General features: G+C 39.2%; 1 protein-coding gene and 1 non-coding gene across 2 annotated transcripts; one reads left to right on the top strand and one right to left on the bottom strand.

Annotated features, from left to right (window-relative positions):
- Window positions 1-13,354: 13,354 nt before the first annotated feature.
- TRNAA-UGC lies at window positions 13,355-13,427 on the top strand. Its single transcript has one exon. It is a non-coding gene; the product is annotated as a tRNA-Ala (tRNA).
- Window positions 13,428-15,061: 1,634 nt separating this feature from the next.
- On the bottom strand, window positions 15,062-15,762 carry LOC122002437 (putative invertase inhibitor). Its single transcript, XM_042557609.1, has one exon. It carries the CDS (start codon window positions 15,760-15,762, stop codon window positions 15,214-15,216), a length of 549 nt encoding a protein of 182 aa, XP_042413543.1. The 3' UTR covers window positions 15,062-15,213.
- Window positions 15,763-17,794: the final 2,032 nt, after the last annotated feature.

Here is a 17,794-nt window from a genome sequence, read left to right as displayed (position 1 = left end):
CACTTAGAGTGTATTGAGTAGGACCATTAGAGGTCGTTTCTTTTATACTGACTTTATAAAGAAACAAAGACCTCAGTTATTATGGAAGTGTGTGCTCTTAATCCTAATATAATAACAAGCACATATATTTGATATTTATTTCTTTAATTTGTCAATGGGTGAGATTTAGTTCGATGAATCAATAAGCCCGATAAGTTGGGAAATGATATCACTTATAGTGTGTGTTGTTGATTATAGAAGGAAACTGTGTCATAGAGATACTAGGTTGAGAATGCCCCCAAGAGGAGCTCAAAAGGATTGTCATGTTAAACCCTGCAGGTGGACTTAGTCCGACATGACGATGAAGTTGAGTGGTACTACTCTTGGAGCTAGATATTAATTAAGCGAGTTGTCAGTAACTTACTTAATTAGTGGACATTTGTTATCTTAAACACAGAGAGACTAACACACTCATAATAAGAAGGAGCCCAAAATGTAATTTGGGATTTGTGCGGTAGTTCAATAATAGTTCTTTAGTGGAATGAATTATTATTGATAAAATTAAGTTGTGTGTTCGGGGCGAACACGGGATGCTTAATTTTATCAGGAGACCAAAACCAATTCCTCCTCTCGGTCCCTATCGTAGCCTCTAGTATATAGAGATTTATACCCACCGCATACCCACCTTCTTACCCAACAAATAGGGGCCGGCCAAGCTAAGCTTGACCAAGCCTAAAGGTTGGCTTTAAGGTGGCTGGCCAATAGCTTGGAGCCCAAGCTAGGTGGCCACATCATATTAAAAGAATTTTTATTAAAATTATTTCTTATGTGGATATCATAGTTTTAAAGAGAGTTTAAAAATTAAATCTTTTCTTTTAAAGTTTTCTAAAAGGATTAAGAAAGATTTGAAATCTTTCCTTATTTGTAGATTGAAAGGAGATTTTATTTTTAAGAAAACTTTCCTTTACCATGATAATAATTTAAAAGAGAAGTTTAAAATTAAATATTCTCTTTATTAGTTTCTACAAAAGATTAAGAAAAGATTTGATATATTTCCTTATTTGTAGATTGAAAAGAGATTTTAATTTTAGAGATAACTTTCCTGAAATTATTCACATGTTTAAAGAAAGATTTAATTTATAAAATTTCCTTTTATTAACCAATCATGAAGGGATAAAAATTATTGGAGAAATTTTTATAAATTTCTAGAAACAAATTAGGAAGTTTTAATTCTTGTGTGAATTAAATTTTCCTTGTTTTGGGGAATTAGAAGTGGCCGACCATTATTATTAAAAGAAGAAAATTGTTTTTTAATTAAAATAATTTTTCTTTTTTATGACAAAAGAATTAAGGAATTTTTATTAAAATTTCCTTATTTGTCAAGACCAAGGATTATAAAAGAGGGGTAGAGGTGCCTTCAGGGTGATCAACTCTATTATTCTTCCTCTCTTTTCCTCCTTGGTGGGCCGGCCCTAGCTTCTTCCTCTTCTTCTTATGGCCGGCGGCAACCTTTCTTGGAGCTCTTGATGGTGGCCGGTTCTAGCTAGGAGAAGAAGGAGAGAAAGGTGGTTTTGTTTCTTGCATCCCTTGGAGCTTGGTGGTGGTGGCCGAACCTCTACTTCTCTTGGAGAATTGTGGTGGCCGAAACTTGCAAGGAAGAAGAAGGTGCTTGGTGGTTCTCATCTCGGAAGATCGTTGCCCACACAACGTCCGAGGTTAGAAGAGGAATACGGTAGAAGATCAAGAGGTTTTTCTAAAAGGTATAACTAGTAATTTTTCTTTCCGCATCATACTAGTTATTTTTGGAAATAATACTAAATACAAGAGGCATACGATTCTAGAGTTTCGAATTTGTTTTCGATATAGTGTTCTTTTGTTTTTCTTTTCCTTGTGATTTGATTGTTCTTTTCGGTTAACCTAAAGTTATTTTAGGAAATTAAATATTAGCTTTCTATAAAAGGTTTTGTCTAGTCGGTGGTGGTTGCTCCCATATCCAAGAAGGCCGTGTGCCTCGCCACGTCAGTACTGGGAACCAATTATGGAAATTAATATTTAATGGAATTAATAACTTAAGGAGACTTGGGTCGAACGTGTAAAGTTCCGCAGGAGATCCAAGTCAAAACCTAAAAGAACTAATAGATTAAGTTTTGGATCAAACGTGTTAAGTTCCGCAGGCGATCCAAAATTTAATTTAAAAGAACACATGGTAGCTAGGAAAAGGTTCAAACCTTTGTACAAAATTTTTGTACAGTGGAACCTATAGGTTTTCCGAGTAGCAACCAACACAAGAGGCTACGATAGGGACCGAGAGGAGGAATTGGTTTTGGTCTCCCGATAAAATTAAGCATCCCGTGTGTTGGTGCAATATCCCTCAGGTCAAGGTTGACCTGGGTAACCAAGCTGAGTCTTGGTTTGGGTTTAGATGTTTGACAATAAGAGATTGATTGAAGAAGAGTCAAGTAGGTCAAGGTTGACTGGATACTTGACTGGGAAGTCCTAACTGGGATGTTAGGCAAAATGAAAGACCTAGTGAGTGAAGCTAGGCAGTATGAAAGTCCTGGTGAGTGAAGCCAGGCAGAAGAAAAGTCCTGGTGAGTGAAGCCAGGCAGATGGAAATCCTGGTGAGTGAAGCCAGGTGAAAGTCCTAGTGAGTGAAGCTAGGCAGATGGAAATCCTGGTGAGTGAAGCCAGGTGAAAGTCCTAGTGAGTGAAGCTAGGCAGATGGAAATCCTGGTGAGTGAAGCCAGGTGAAAGTCCTAGTGAGTGAAGCTAGGCAGATGGAAAACCCTAGTGAGTGAAGCTAGGTGAAAGTCCTGGTGAGTGAAGCCAGGCAAGGGAAAATCCAGATGGATCAAGGATGATCGGACATCTGGTGCTGGGAAGTCCAAGTAGGTCAAAGGATTGACTGGATACTTGGCATGAAAGAAAAGTCCAAGTAGGTCAAAGGGATTGACCGGATACTTGGCACAGAGAAAAGTCCAAGTGGGTCAAAGGGATTGACCGGACACTTGGTAAGGGAGTCCTAGCAGGTCAAGGGAGTGACTAGATGCTAGGCATGACATACCAACAGGTCAAGGTTGACCGGATGTTGGTTTGGGAGGTTTGGGACTTGGTTTTGGACAAAAATCAAGTGCTGGATCGATCAGTGGATCGATCCAGGCTCTGGATCGATCAGTGGATCGATCCAGGCTCTGGATCGATCAGTGGATCGATCCAGACCTGTCCCAGCGAACAGAGAGCCTCTGGATCGATCCGTGGATCGATCCAGAGGTCCCAATCGATCAGTGGATCGATTGGGACGCGGCTGCTTCGCGCGATAAGCGCTGGATCGATCCGTGGATCGATCCAGGCGCGTTTCCAGAGCACAGAGGCGCTCTGGATCGATCCGTGGATCGATCCAAAGCCTCCCCGATCGATTGGGAACATTCGAATCGATCGGGATCCGACCGTTGGCGTCGTTTATAGCCGCAGGCGTTCATTTCCTTCGGCATCCTTTCACTGATTCACCCCAGAGCTCTCGCCAACTCCTCCACAGTGCTCACAAAGCTCAGATCGCCAGTTCTTGAAGGATCTTGGAAGCTCTCCAAGTCAAGAGGCGGATCAAAGCCAAGAAGAGAAGCTAGGGTTAGGGTTTTGTACTCATTGTAAGCTTGTAAGCTTGTATTTCTTGTATCCTTTCCCTCTCTTCTTGTATTGAGTCTTGTAGGGCTTCTCCGCCCTTGGTAGTTACCATAAAGGAGAGTTTTATTTAGTGGAGGGTGTGTGTGTTGGTGTGGATCCTTAGATTAGTCACCTCTTGTGAGGTGGATACCAAGTAAAACCAACCGTGTTAGCGTTGTGTGTTTGTTTCTGTATTTTCCACTGCACATCTTTGAAGGAACAAGCAACGCCGAGCACCGAGCGAACGCGACGAGATATTCACCCCCCTCTAGCTACTTTTGGTCCTAACACCGTGCTCGCCCTGAACACACAACTTAATTTTATCAATAATAATTCATTCCACTAGAGAACTATTATTGAACTACCGCACCAATCCCAAATTACATTTTTGGGCTCCTTCTTATCATGAGTGTGTTAGTCTCCCTGTGTTTAAGATATCGAATGTCCACTAATTAAGTGAGTTACTGACAACTCATTTAATTAATATCTAAGTCCAAGAGTAGTACCACTCAACCTTATCATCATGTCGGACTAGGTCCACCTGCAGGGTTTAACATGACAATCCTTATGAGCTCCTCTTGAGGACATTATCAACCTAGTATCTCTAGGACACAGTTTCCTTCTATAATCAACAACACACACTATAAGTGATACAATTTCCCAACTTATCGGGCTTATTGATTCATCGAACTAAATCTCAATCATTGATAAATTAAAGAAATAAATATCAAATATATGTGCTTGTTATTATATTAGGATTAAGAGTACACACTTCCATAATAACCGAGGTCTTTGTTTCTTTATAAAATCAGTATAAAAGAAACGACCTCAAATGGTCCTACTCAATACACTCTAAGTGTACTAGTGTAATTATACAGTCAAGATAAACTGATACCTAATTACACTACGACCTTCTAATGGTTTGTTCCTTTCCATTTTGGTCGTGAGCTACTGTTTATAATTTATAAGGTACTGATAACATGATTCTCTGTGTGTGACACCACACACCATGTTATCTACAATATAAATTAATTGAACAACTACATTTATCATAAATGTAGACATTTGACCAATGTGATTCTTATTACTAGATAAATGTTTATACCAAAAGCTAGGCTTTTAGTATACACCCTAACATAAGTGTGGGGGAAAATTATTTTACATTAGAAGAGTTTGAAGGTGTTGGATGGCTCCTTGGATTGAATGCTAAATGTGTCCATTTCTTGAGTCTTATCATGTCAAGAGCAAGCTCCAATTGTTTAGAATTTTAAGACTTGATACTTTGTTGATACAATCGAGACTTTGAGACATATGTGGCAAGAAGGTTTGAAAATGCTGAAATCTTGGTTTATATTTAGAGTTGCTGGTTATGAGTTTTGCTATAGCTGTTAACTGTTCAGTTTCATTGCGTTCAGTTGCTGGACAGTGATGGATTCTAAGTTGTTCAGTGATATTTCATTCAAAGATTATAATTTCAGTTTGGAAGTCGAACAAATGAAAAGAAAAAAAAACACGTTCGCTGCAGGAAGAGAAAGGAACAGAATGCAGAATTTTTGCAGGTTAATGTATCATTTCTGTGCCAACTTCAGAAATGAGTTACAACAAGCTAGAGTTGTTTAAACCTGGAAATCTTTGGAGAATAAATTGATAAGGATCTTAAGAAGCTGGATGGAAAGGAATGAGAATTTTTGGAGGCTAAATGATGATTAGTTGTTAGAGTCCAGAACCTGTACAGAAATTTCAGAAAACCTGCTGTTGTGTGCTACTTGGGTTTTTGTGTGAGCTAATCACTGTAAAATTGATTTCCAACTGTTGTTCTGGTCTTGTTAAATGCTAATCTATTTTATCAAGGGGTTCTGAGATTTTTGAGCTGAGAATTTGATACATAACAGAAATAGAAGCTGAGAACTAGAAACTGGAAACTGATTCTGCAGTATGTGTTTGGTAAATGACTTTACTGTTATAGGAAGTTTAAATTCGTGCTGAATTTCTATGCCCTTTTAATGGATTGTGGGAAAGCTTTGCTGCATATTGAATACAAAAGAAAATATATTCTATAGGCAAAACATATTGGAGCAGATTTCTAGAACTGCAGAATTATTGGTTGCTTGGCTAGTTATCATTTTGATTGCATTTGGGTTGATCTTTTGATATATAATTTTATTGCCCGAGACGGCCAAGTTTAAGTGTGGGGGAGGGAACTCTTCTCCATGAGGTGATATTGAATTGTTTTAGTTTCAAAGTGCTGAAATTGGAATGGAAAAACAGTGAAGAAAACAGAGAAAAAAATTGAAGTGGCAAGCAAGAGAGTATCAAGAGTGGAGATAGAGTATCAAGAATTTCGGTTTGCCATCAAATTGAAGGAGAGGTTAGCTTGATCTTTTGAATTGGTGATGACAAATGGTATTTATCTCTTTACACATCAAAATTAGTCAACTCATCAAGTATATTCCTCCAATACTCTCATCTTCTCAATTTTCTCCATTAAATACTTTTCTTTTGCCATTTCATTCACTTTTATTGTTCTTCTTGCTTTCATTTCAATTCTTGTTGATAAATCCTTTTGATTCATGTATGCTATATTTATGGTGATGGGGAATTAGAAAATAAGCAAGCTTATGGTAGTGAAATGTTGTGAGTGACATTGAGTGAACTCCACATATATGCTATTTTGAGTGTGAGGGCTAGAATAGATAAATTCCTTGTGAGAATGCAACTTGCTTAATTTTTCAATTGGATTGAAACCACCATACCTACTGATTATTGTTTGAATTGTATTCGTGATTGTTTGTGATCTTTTAAGATGGTCTTAGTTAAATTCTTTTTACTATCTTTTAGGTATTGCTAGGATATTTTTGTGGAGATGATTTTTAGGTTTTTCTTGACTTGAACGGGACGTCCAAGGCTAAGTGTGGGGGATTTGATAACCATGATTTTGGCTATATTATTTTGAATCATAATGCATGTTTTTATTGGTTTATTCATAGTTTAATCTCATATTAGCATCATATCTCAATATTGCATTTGATCTTGGACTTAATTGTAAATTAGCCTATTTTCATGGTATTTTGGTGCTAATATTTGTTTATTATTTTGTAGGCATCAAAAGGGTCATGGACCCAATCAGATTGGACCACACTTGGGCTCAAATCTAGGGCAAGATGAGGCGATCAAGACCTGGATTAATCTGGACCGTCCGTTGAAGATCAAGCAGATCTGGACCATCCAGTGATGATCTGATCGATCCGACCTATAGGAGAGTTGATCCAGACCCTAGATTAACATCAGTACCTTCAGATCATATTTTGGGCAAACTTTCACCGTTGATTTAGCTAAAAAGTTTCTCAGCCGTCCGATCAGAGAGGGAGTTGTTTAAAAACGTTGAGAAGCTACAGTAGACCTGGAGCTCGGCTTCGCGATTTCCACCACTGTTCATCTTCTTCGTCGCCGAATCTTCCCTTCCACAATACAGATCTGAGAGCAGATTTTCTTCTCCGACGACGTTAACCAAGATTCGGCGTTCATCTTCCGGCGATCAGAGAGCAGCCGAGGGAGGTTTCTCAGCCGTGCTTTGTTCTGTCCACCGCCACATTGTCGATCGGGGAGGTTTCCGATCAGTGATCTTCGCATCCACCAGGGCTTTGAGGGAGGTTTCTTGGAGTTTCTGTACCTTTTCCGCATTTCATTCCGCAGCGAAGCTGGTTTGTTCTGATCAATCGGATTAGCTTGGCAAATCACAGAACAAATTCTGTTTTTCTTCGGTTGATGATGATACCAGTCATATGCGAGCTTGAGGGGAGGTTTCCAATGGCCATGAGCATCATCTGGTGATAGTTGGAAGCTTGGTAGTTCGTTGGATGTTTGAGGGGAGGTTTCCGAGAACAAATCTGTTTAACAGTAGATTGATGAAGTTTGGTTTCGGTTTTGGGATTGTGGAATGTTTAGGGTTTTAGTTTTCTTTATTCTATGTCTTTGAATTATCCACGAACATGCTCAGATCTCGTGATCTGATTACATTTCTTTGCAATTTCTATTTTGTTTCATGTTTCCTTATACAATTTTGTTTGTGATTTCTTGCTTACAAACCCCAAATCTTAGATCTAATTCTGATTAGTTTAGTGATTCTGATACTAACAGGTTGTAGAGTTTTGTGATTTAGTTAGCAATTTAATCTTTGTGACTATGATCTTGTTTAGGTGTTGGATTCCTAATTTGATGATTAGATTGCTATTTCTATTCTATGTTATTGTGAATGAATTCTTGAAATGGTTGTTGAAGTGATTGAAATTAAGGATTGTATGTAGTTTGGTCAATTAATGATTTTATGATTCTTGATTGATGAGAATGCCTAATAACTTTGTTAATGTGAGAAATCAATTTTGAATCAAATCTAGAGTTCACACACATATTTTGCTAGTAACCCTTGGAAAAAAAAATACGACTTGGGACTCGTTGCTACAACGCTTGTATTAATTTTAATGAGTTTCAATTTTAATTAATTTGATGTGCCACGTGACATGAAAATGACTAACACCACCTACTCTCCGATGGACTTTCATTTTGCTGCTACAAGGTGTAGCAGCTTCATGGGGAGGAAGCTACTACAACGTATAGCAGTTAACTGTGCATGAAGCTGCCACACCTTGTAGCAGCTGACTTGGTTAGTCGGATTTCTAGCCCCTCTATTTTCTAGCATAGATTAACACTACACTTTAGCCATTAACCCTCTATTTTCAGCAACAATGTTGGTTTTTCGGTCTTCTAGCAGGCCTATTTTCTAGCAGAGATTAACCCAGTAGCAGAGTTTTCATCTTGCCATATCATGAATTTTCAAAGTGGTTCATCTGCAAAGCCAAGGGTCCTCACACATGACAAACTTGCAGACTACATATCGTGTAGTTGTAGTAAATTTGAATTTGAGGGTATTCCATGTAGGCATATGTTAGCATTTTTCCGTATCAACCAAGTATTTCTACTGCCTGATAAGTACATACTCAACCGATGGACAAGAAATGCCAAGGTGGGGGGCAATCTATGACTTTGGTGCGCAAACTTCCATCGACACTCCAGATGCGAAGTTGATGGCAAGACACTCTAGACTATCCTATAATGCTTCAGTAGTTATTGATGTTGCATCTTTAACTGATGAGGGGATAAACATGTTGGATGATCAATTCGATTGTGTATACAGTAAACTTCAAGATCTTAACATTAGCAGTAAAAATGACAACCAAAGTCAAAGAAACCAAAGCATCGATGGGGGCCCTCTATTGTTGACCCTTCTTTGGTCAGGGCAAAGGGGTGTGGAAAACGATTGAAATCGTCAAAAGAGACAACAACCTCAAAAGCGAGGCTATGTCGTGGATGCGGTCACCGAGGTGTCTCATACGACAAGCGTAATTGTCCTTTACTGCAGCAGAGGTATGCGTCTATTAGTTATCGCCTTAGATCATACATATTTAGCTGCACATATCAATTTATATCATCCAAAAATAATATAGTAAATAACTATACGATTTCCAGATCAAATGCTACAGAGAAGGATAATACCAACGACGACGAATCGTATGAAGAAGATTTGACCTCATTAAATTTGACAACATAGCCACACTCCATCAATACTCTGACTGGGTCAAACGCCGAGTGTTTCTCACTACACTCTCCGAATCGGCTCAGAGGTGGTTCAGGTGACTACCGATTGGCTCTATTTATAGCTTTAAAGACTTTTGAGCGTCATTCCTACAACACTTTATGAGCAGCCATCGTCATCAGAAGACGAACGTCAATATGTTCACAGTCAAGCAGGGGCTTAAGGAGGCACTATAGGCCAACATCGTGAGATTTAACCAGGTAACTATGGAAGTCCCTTCGGCCACGTTGGAGATCCTTATGAGTGCATTCTCACAAGGACTGTTGAAGGGTGAGTTCTTCCGCTCGCTCATCTGGAGGCCCCCTAAGGACTTTAGTCATCTTCTCAGACGTACAACCGAGTGGTCGGGCTTAAATCACTAAACATTATAAATCTATATGTGCGCTCGGCCGGATGAAATATCGGCCAAGCCTAAAGCACGTAGCCCCATAACTCTCCACGTGCGCCTGTCCGGTTTACATACCTGTCGAGCTTAAAGCACTTAACATTATAAATCTATATGTGTGCCTGACCAGATCAAATACCGGCCAAGCCTAAAGCACTTAGTCCCATAACTCTCCACGTGTGCCTATCCAATTTAGATACTGGTCTAGCTTAAAACACTTAACATTATAAATCTATATGTGTGCCCAGCCGGATGAAATACCAGCCAAGCCTAAAGCACTTAGCCCCATAACTCTCCACGTGCGCATGTCCTATTTACATATAGGTCGACCTTAAAGCACTCAGGATCATAAAGCTCTATATGCGCCCGAATGGATGAAAGATCGGTCGGTCTTAAAGCACTCAGCATCATAAAGCTACTACATTTTGTAGCGGCAACTACCATATATTACTCTATTTGTAAACACCGGTTTAAGTTATTGTTGCACATATCACTGATCCATCATTTCCACATGGAGCGCATATTAGCTGCTACACTATATGGCAATTAGTGAGGATTAGCTGATATACGATGTAGAATATAATTTGGTGACGTGACGTGATCTGCTAAGGCTACACCAGTCACACGTATTAATACCAAATATATTTATACTCATTAAGAGCTGCTACACGAGGTAGCATGCTGCTACAATGTCTGACAATTTTACTAGCGGTAAGCACTACACACATACATCCAATATATTATAATTTACTGAAACATGGAAGCTACTTATAAACTTTTTAAAGGTAAATAAAACAATAACAAAGAAATATAAATTTGGGTAAATGCAACAAGTTGTGGAAGCTACATGTATATATAAATGCTACAATGTGTGGCAATTATTAGTCATAGTAGCTGCTACAACGCTTTGCAAACCAAAGAGATTCCGATGCAGCATCACATATCACTTTTTTCAGAGCCTTTAAGCAATATGATATACAATTACAAACAGGTGTAGCAAGTTATTAGTCTAGGAAGCTGTTACACCGTGTAGCAGCAAACCTAAACACATGGCCCTGCAGAAGCATAAAATTTTTTAAATCTAATGTATATACATGTTCCAATCATCCTGTAGCAGGAAAGGCGCTGAAAGAGCGAAAAGTCATGCATCAAAAATTATTTTTCAATCAAGTTGATATGCATAATATGAAAACTATGGCTAAAGTGTGTAAATCTATGCTAGAAAATAGAGGGGCTAGAAATCCGACTAACCAAGTCAGCTGCTACAAGGTGTGACAGCTTTATGCACAGTTAACTGCTACACGTTGTAGCAGCTTCCTCCCCATGAAGCTGCTACACCTTGTAGCAGCAAAATGAAAGTCCACCGGAGAGCAGGCGGTTGGTGCAGCCGACCTTTCACTTTCCCTGCAAGGGTCCAAGTGGTCAGCCGGACGACCTTCGACGAAGACGAGGGAGACGGAGGGAGTGAAGGAGAGAGAATTCCAATTAATCTGTAGCAGGAAAGGCGCTGAAGCAGTGAAATTTTTTTTTAAGAATAATTTCTGAATCGGGCTGATAAAGACAATATGAAAACTATGGGTATCGAGTACGTTAATCTCTGCTAGAAAATATCAAGTTAACTGCTACAAGGTTTGGCAGCTTCATGCACAGTTAACTGCTACACGTTGTAGCAGCTTCCTCCCCATGAAGCTGCTACACCTTGTAGCAGCAAAATGAAAGTCCACCGGAGAGTAGGCGGTTGGTGCAGCCGACCTTTCACTTTCCCGGAAAGGGCCCAAGTGGTCAGCCGGACGACCTTCGACGAAGACGAGGGAGACGGAGGGAGCGAAGGAGAGAGAATTCCAATCAATCTGTAGCAGGAAAGGCGCTGAAGCAGTGAAAATTTTTTTTAAGAATAATTTTTGAATCGGGTTGATAAAGACAATATGAAAACTATGAGTATCGAGTACATTAATCTCTGCTAGAAAATATCAAGGTAGCTGCTACAAGGTGTGGCAGCTTCATGGACAGTTAACTGATACACGTTGTAGCAGCTTCCTCCCCATGAAGCTGCTACACCTTGTAGCAGCAAAATGAAAGTCCACCGGAGAGCAGGCGGTTGTTGGAGCCGTCGACCATCCAGGTCATAGCATAAGTCCTTCCGACCTTCTACCACGACCAATCCAAGTCATATCCTACAAGCACAGTTTCATCAGTCGTAGTAGTTGATGCATGGGTTAGAAATGGGAGCAAAGCCGCGGTGCATCTTTATACAATTATTACAACTATTTTTATACCGATTTCACAAGATAATAACGGCGTGGATTAAGAAATTGAATTGGAGTGAGGTGGTAGGATCTCACAGTAGACCTGCGATTGAAGACGCCGGAGCAACTTTCCGGCCGGGAGCGCGAGGGACGAGTTTCGACGCAGGGATCAAGGGAAGGGGGGCGAGCGGCAAGCCAGACAAAAAATATTGAACTTTCCGGGGAAGCGTCAGGTCATCCGGAGGACAGACCCCGGAGGGGACCGAGAGCGAGGGAGAGAGAGCGGCGAGGGAGAGGGAGGGAGAGAGAGAGAGAGCGATGAGGGAGATTTTATTTTTGGTAATAAGCGCCGTCAAAATTTTGAACAAATGAGAGAAAGGGAGAGAGTAACTTTTGTGGATTATTTTATTTGTAGTGAAATCGAGCTAGCGGTGTCACGTCTGCGCGTCGCTAACGGTCGCGCACAAAGCGTCGCCCAACATAACATTTCTCTCTCTCTATATATATATATATAAAGGAAACTAAACTATTTATTTATTCTTTTTATTTTTTTGAAAAGGGAGGGTCGTGCGAACCTCGCCTGCCGATGCCTCGAGACCCGCCCGGTCGGAATCTCCGCCAAAGAGCTAGTAAATCCACTCGAATTTTGGCGGTGGTGCCACCACCGAGTTCTTCGCCGCCTAGAAAGAGATGTGTTTTGTCTATGAAATTGAGATCTCGGGTTATGTAAATGAGAATTAGGGTTCCGGTGAGGTAGCCAGTGGTAAGTTTATGCACATGTGAAAAGAGATCTTTGGCGCCAACGACGGCCAGAGCATTGGTGGGAGGCGCCGGAGGCCAGGGATCCGCGGCCGTGGGTGAAGAAAAATGTCCCCTTTCTCTAGGACGTTGAAAAATACGTTCCCACCATTCCCTTGAGCGAACCGACCAACTTGGTGACCATCTCCCACCGGCCGAGCACAAGGCAAGCGATCAAGAATCGGAAGAGAAACCTGATCAATCCGCTGGTCCGCTGGTATTGGCGTAGTACAACTGAGCAATCCGGGCGGCGATCTCGCCCACCTACCACCGTCGCAGCCCGGCATCCACCAGCTTCTTCCGATGCTCCTGCTGAAGCTTCCACAGCTGGGGGTAGATCTTGAAGGCCTTGTGGAAGTCCGCATCGTTGCTGCACGGAATCGAGAGGGATTACGAAGGAGGGGAAGAAAAAGGGGCGAGGGAGGGGATTTGGGGGATCCGATTGCGGCCGAAGTTGGGAAGATGGCGAACCCTAGAGAATTTTTGCGGTCGGTCTTGTCGAGGAGAGACCAGAAGAGCTCAGTGGCGGAGATGCCGCTGTCGGTCGAATGGGGTTTCCGATTCGTAGGATGAGTAACCAGTTTCATTTTAATATTCATTAGAATATTAGATTAAAATCTAACCTAGGAATCAAATGGGGATGTAGCTCACATGGTAGAGCGCTCGCTTTGCATGCGAGAGGTACGGGGTTCGATACCCCGCATCTCCAACTTTTTTCCATTTACCATGTATCATTTTCATTTCGCGACAGAAGCAACTTTACCCAGTGTGCAAATATAACAACGTACTCCTATTATTTTATTAAAATGCATTCTGATTCTTCGGCAGCATATATATTACTTGGTAACTAATTTGGTTTGCCACAATTATTCCTAATAATTTCATGATTTGCTTTTGAAAAGTCTCGGATGACAAATGAATCGGGTGGTAAAGTTAACACAAATTTTATATTCGTCCAATTTATTTCACAAAATAACAAAGTCAAAGTTTTACAAAATCAAATCATTATATATATATATATATATATATATATATATTGTTAAATTTTATTCATTTATTTGATGTGGTGTATGTTAGGATAATCCTCACTCGGGCTATATATATATATATAAATTGTTAAATTTTATTCATTTATTTGATGTGGTGTATGTTCGGATAATCCTCACTCGGGCGGCCTTCACAATCCTACAAAGGGCAATAAATTAGGTTTCATCCAGAATAATCAGCGCCTCAAGGTCGTCCTTAGAGCCCCCAAGTAAAAACAAAAATTCTAGGCCTTTAACATTTAAAAAAAAAAAAGTAAATTTTTTTCCTCCCCCTTTATCATTTGGTTTGGGACGACGGATTTATAAATGTTTTTTTAAAAAAAAATTAAAATAAAAATTTTAAAACTTAAATTTTTATATAAAATTTAAATTCCTGACTTTTTGAGTTGTCAATTTGAAAAATAAATAAATACAAATACAAATTTAGTTAATATTATTGATTATTTTTGGGATGATAAAATTTTTTTACAGATTAGCAGGTAAATCGAGAAATATGCACAGTAAAAGTCTAGAAGTTTTATTTAAAGAAAAAATCTTATAAATACATTGTATCTGATGATTAAATTATGAATATCTGGATGTTTTATTTTAAAAAAAATCTTATAAATACATTATATCTGATGATTAAATTATGAGTATCTGGAGACAAGTTAGTTAGTTTATCATGACATCATAATTCTAGTACATTAAATTGAACAGATATCTTACTATTTTATTAAAAATCTTCCCCCTTTATTAAAATAAATTTATGTTAATATCTTTTTTTCTATTCACACTAAAAATAATTTTAAAATTTATTAATAATTCCACACATATTATTATGAATTTTTCTCATCATTAATTTTCTCTGATTGTTTTATATAAAAAAATATAATACCCACGCGACGCGTGAGCACGATCACTAGTGTCGCGTGAGCACGATCACTAGTTTAGTAGACGATGATGCCAAATTGATGTAGATACCCACGATTAAGAAAAGATATAAAGTTAAATAAAAAAAGAGCACTAAAAACATAATACAATCAAAGGTAACAGTATGATTAAAGACTTCATGAAAAGTAAAAAAAAAATTAATATTAAAAAAAGACTAGTATTAATAAAAAAAATATTTAGGGGTAATATTATAATTGAACTCTCAAATTAGTTAATTTTAAATTGCTTAATTTTGCACATTAATACTTTATTTATACTTTTTTAACGTCGCTAGAATATTATTGGTTCATTGATTCTCCATAAAAAAAGTCCTTGCACAATACAATGTCTCTATAATTTATCGATCTAACGATACTAACCGCTTCTGGGGTACCATATCATTGACAGGTGGAATATTGTTGCAATTTACCCCTCAATAATTTGAAATCATCAAAATAGCCATCCGATTTTACCAAAGGTATCCAAGTCGATATTTTGACCAAAACTTACTATACATATATATAAATTAATCTTTCCTTATTTTAGGCGAGCATTAATGGCGAGGGCGATGACCGCTAGCCGGAACAGATCGCCGTCCTCCGCCGTGAGCGGCGACGCGATCCCGCCCTCTCGGAACCCGTCCTCGCACGTCACCGGCGCGTCCACTGCTGCGCTCAGCCGCACGCCGGCGTCCTCAAACCGCCCACCCTCCACCATCCTCGCCGCCTCCGCGAGGTCCTCCGCCGCGCCCTCGAAGAGCTCCTGGCAGCTCTCGAGGCACGACCGCTCGTAGCGGCCCATCTTCTCCGCCCGCCCCCGCATCGCTGCGGCCGCCGCTGCGTCTGCGCGCGTCGCGTTGGCCGCCGCCAGCCTGGCCGCGGCCGCCGCGAGGCCGCGGAGGTCCCGCGCCGTCGCGCTGGCCGACGGGCGCAGGGACTCCACGCAGAAGGCGTAGTCCACATTTGGGTCCCCATCTGCGATCTGGCCGCAAGCGTCGCCGACGAGGTCCGAGGAGGCGTGCCGGAGGAGGCAGAGGAGCAGGAAGAGGGATCGGAAATAGGGTTGCGGACTTATCATCCGGATCATAGTGCACGAATCTTGAAGCAACCGAACGGTAAAGGTGATTTTCTAACTTTTGTGTGTTCATCGTGCAAATCGCATGCTTATATAGTGAAGGGGAGTGGGCAAACCTAACGTAGACATGCCTTGTGGTTCTGGGTAAACACCTAATTAAACTACTAATACAAAAAGTAATTAAATTTAAGTTTAATTATAAAACTACTAGTGCATTGCAAATCTACAAATCTGAATTTTATCAAATAATCTAAGTTTTAAAAAATTACAATATTTTATTAAATAATATCAATAATCTGATACAAATATTTATTTATATTTAATGCATGTATATGCTTACTGGAGAGCTAAATTGCTTGTTTATGTCTCAAAAATTAAAATTATGTTGAGAAGTGTTGATTTCTTGAGTGATAAGAAAATTGAATAATGTGAGTATCAACTTGGCAAGATTTCTTTATGTTCATTTCTTCATCGAGTAAACTAATGAGGAATTGTCTTTGTCCTTGGTTTATTTTTATTTATCATTGTTCTATGTTGGAGGTTCTTCCCAGTTACACACAAGGTGTTCATTTGATATATATTCTATGGGAGATGAAATCCTCTCAGTTGCAAAAGGAATTTGACATTTTAGGCACAATAGTTTAAATTTATAAAAGTGATTCTCGACGACATATTAGGCTATCAATGATCTTCTAGTATTGCTAAAACTAGTAAATGATGCTCAAGTGAACTTGAACTTTCGATACGAAACTTGATATCTCAGATTTAGCTATCATTAAATATAATTTTGAGAAGTCGGAGTGTTAGTAAGTTTTGATAACTAATGGTGCATTAGGTAGATTTCTTAATTCATTTTCTTTTAAAGTTACAATATATGGGATCCAATCTTTAAGAACAAAGCCTCTTTGTTAAATTTAATCTCTCTTTTTCAGATTGTCATGTTACTAATCTTCTATGTTCTACTTGATATATATAGCCTCTAAATTTGTTGGGCTTTTTCGGAGTATAGGAATATCTAACTTATTCTGAGTTTGAATGTGATTGGTATATTTTCCATCACAATAAATGGATGCATTGATTAAAAGAGAAGAAAAATATGCTTATCTATAGCTTGTAAGGCAGGAACTGATCTATAAGATGTTTGCAAGCTAAGTTTTTGGTTTGGTGGGCATGGAAAGACTGACAATTCTAGACTTATAAAAGGCTCATATCCTTGGAATCTTTTACTCGAAACAAAAATATATCTAAGCAAAAAATATTAACTGATTTCTTTGCTTGATTGTCTGTAGACCATATAAAGCATAGTCTGCTGAAATTATATTGATCTTCAAGTTGATGGATTCTGAGCTCTTAAGAATTTGCCATAGACAAATGGTTTTGTTGTTGGTGGTCTAGCTTTGTCTCCTTCGGCGGCGGTGAGCTTTGTAATGATCACAAATTGGGATTCTTAAAGCACAGGAATTCTACTGTCTAGATCACACTTAAAAAAAAAAAGATTACTGATGGAATATTCTATCGTAATTCCGTCGGTCTATGCATTCAGTGATTAAATTATGATGGGAAATAATTTATTGGGAGATAATTTGTCGGAAAAGAGTTTACCGATGGAATTTTATTTTCTGTCAGTGATTTTCAACGGAATTAATTTTCGAGGGAAAATGAGCTTCCGTAACAAATACCATCGACGGAATCTATGATTCTGTCGGTATATCCTATTATGGACTATCGACGGAATCACTGATTCCGTCGGTATTTCCCATTATGAACTATCGACGGAATCGATGATTTTGTCAGTAATTATCGATGGAATTGATGATTCCATCGGTATTTACCCCTTGGATATCAGATAAGTTGAAAGTTGTTCATACCATGTTCTAGGTGCTTGTTTTAGTCCATATAAACATGGTTGTCAAAATCACGAGTCAACTCGTCGATTTTACGAGTTTACGAACTGTTATTCCAATCTCATGTTGAACTAGTCTAAAATCAAACCCCCTTTAAAATCGGTTGAATCGCGAGTCAGATCTTCAAAATCGGTAAAATT

The sequence above is a fragment of the Zingiber officinale genome, chromosome 1A (genome assembly GCF_018446385.1).
Source record: "Zingiber officinale cultivar Zhangliang chromosome 1A, Zo_v1.1, whole genome shotgun sequence".
NCBI classification, from domain to species: Eukaryota; Viridiplantae; Streptophyta; class Magnoliopsida; order Zingiberales; family Zingiberaceae; genus Zingiber; species Zingiber officinale.
The sequence above is the reverse complement of the archived record's forward strand: the minus strand, read 5'-3'. Positions and strand labels throughout refer to the sequence as shown.

What these genes read in the sequence shown, in the direction of transcription:
- LOC122002437 (XM_042557609.1), bottom strand. Translation starts at nt 15,762, where the DNA reads ATGATCCGGATGATAAGTCCGCAACCCTATTTCCGATCCCTCTTCCTG.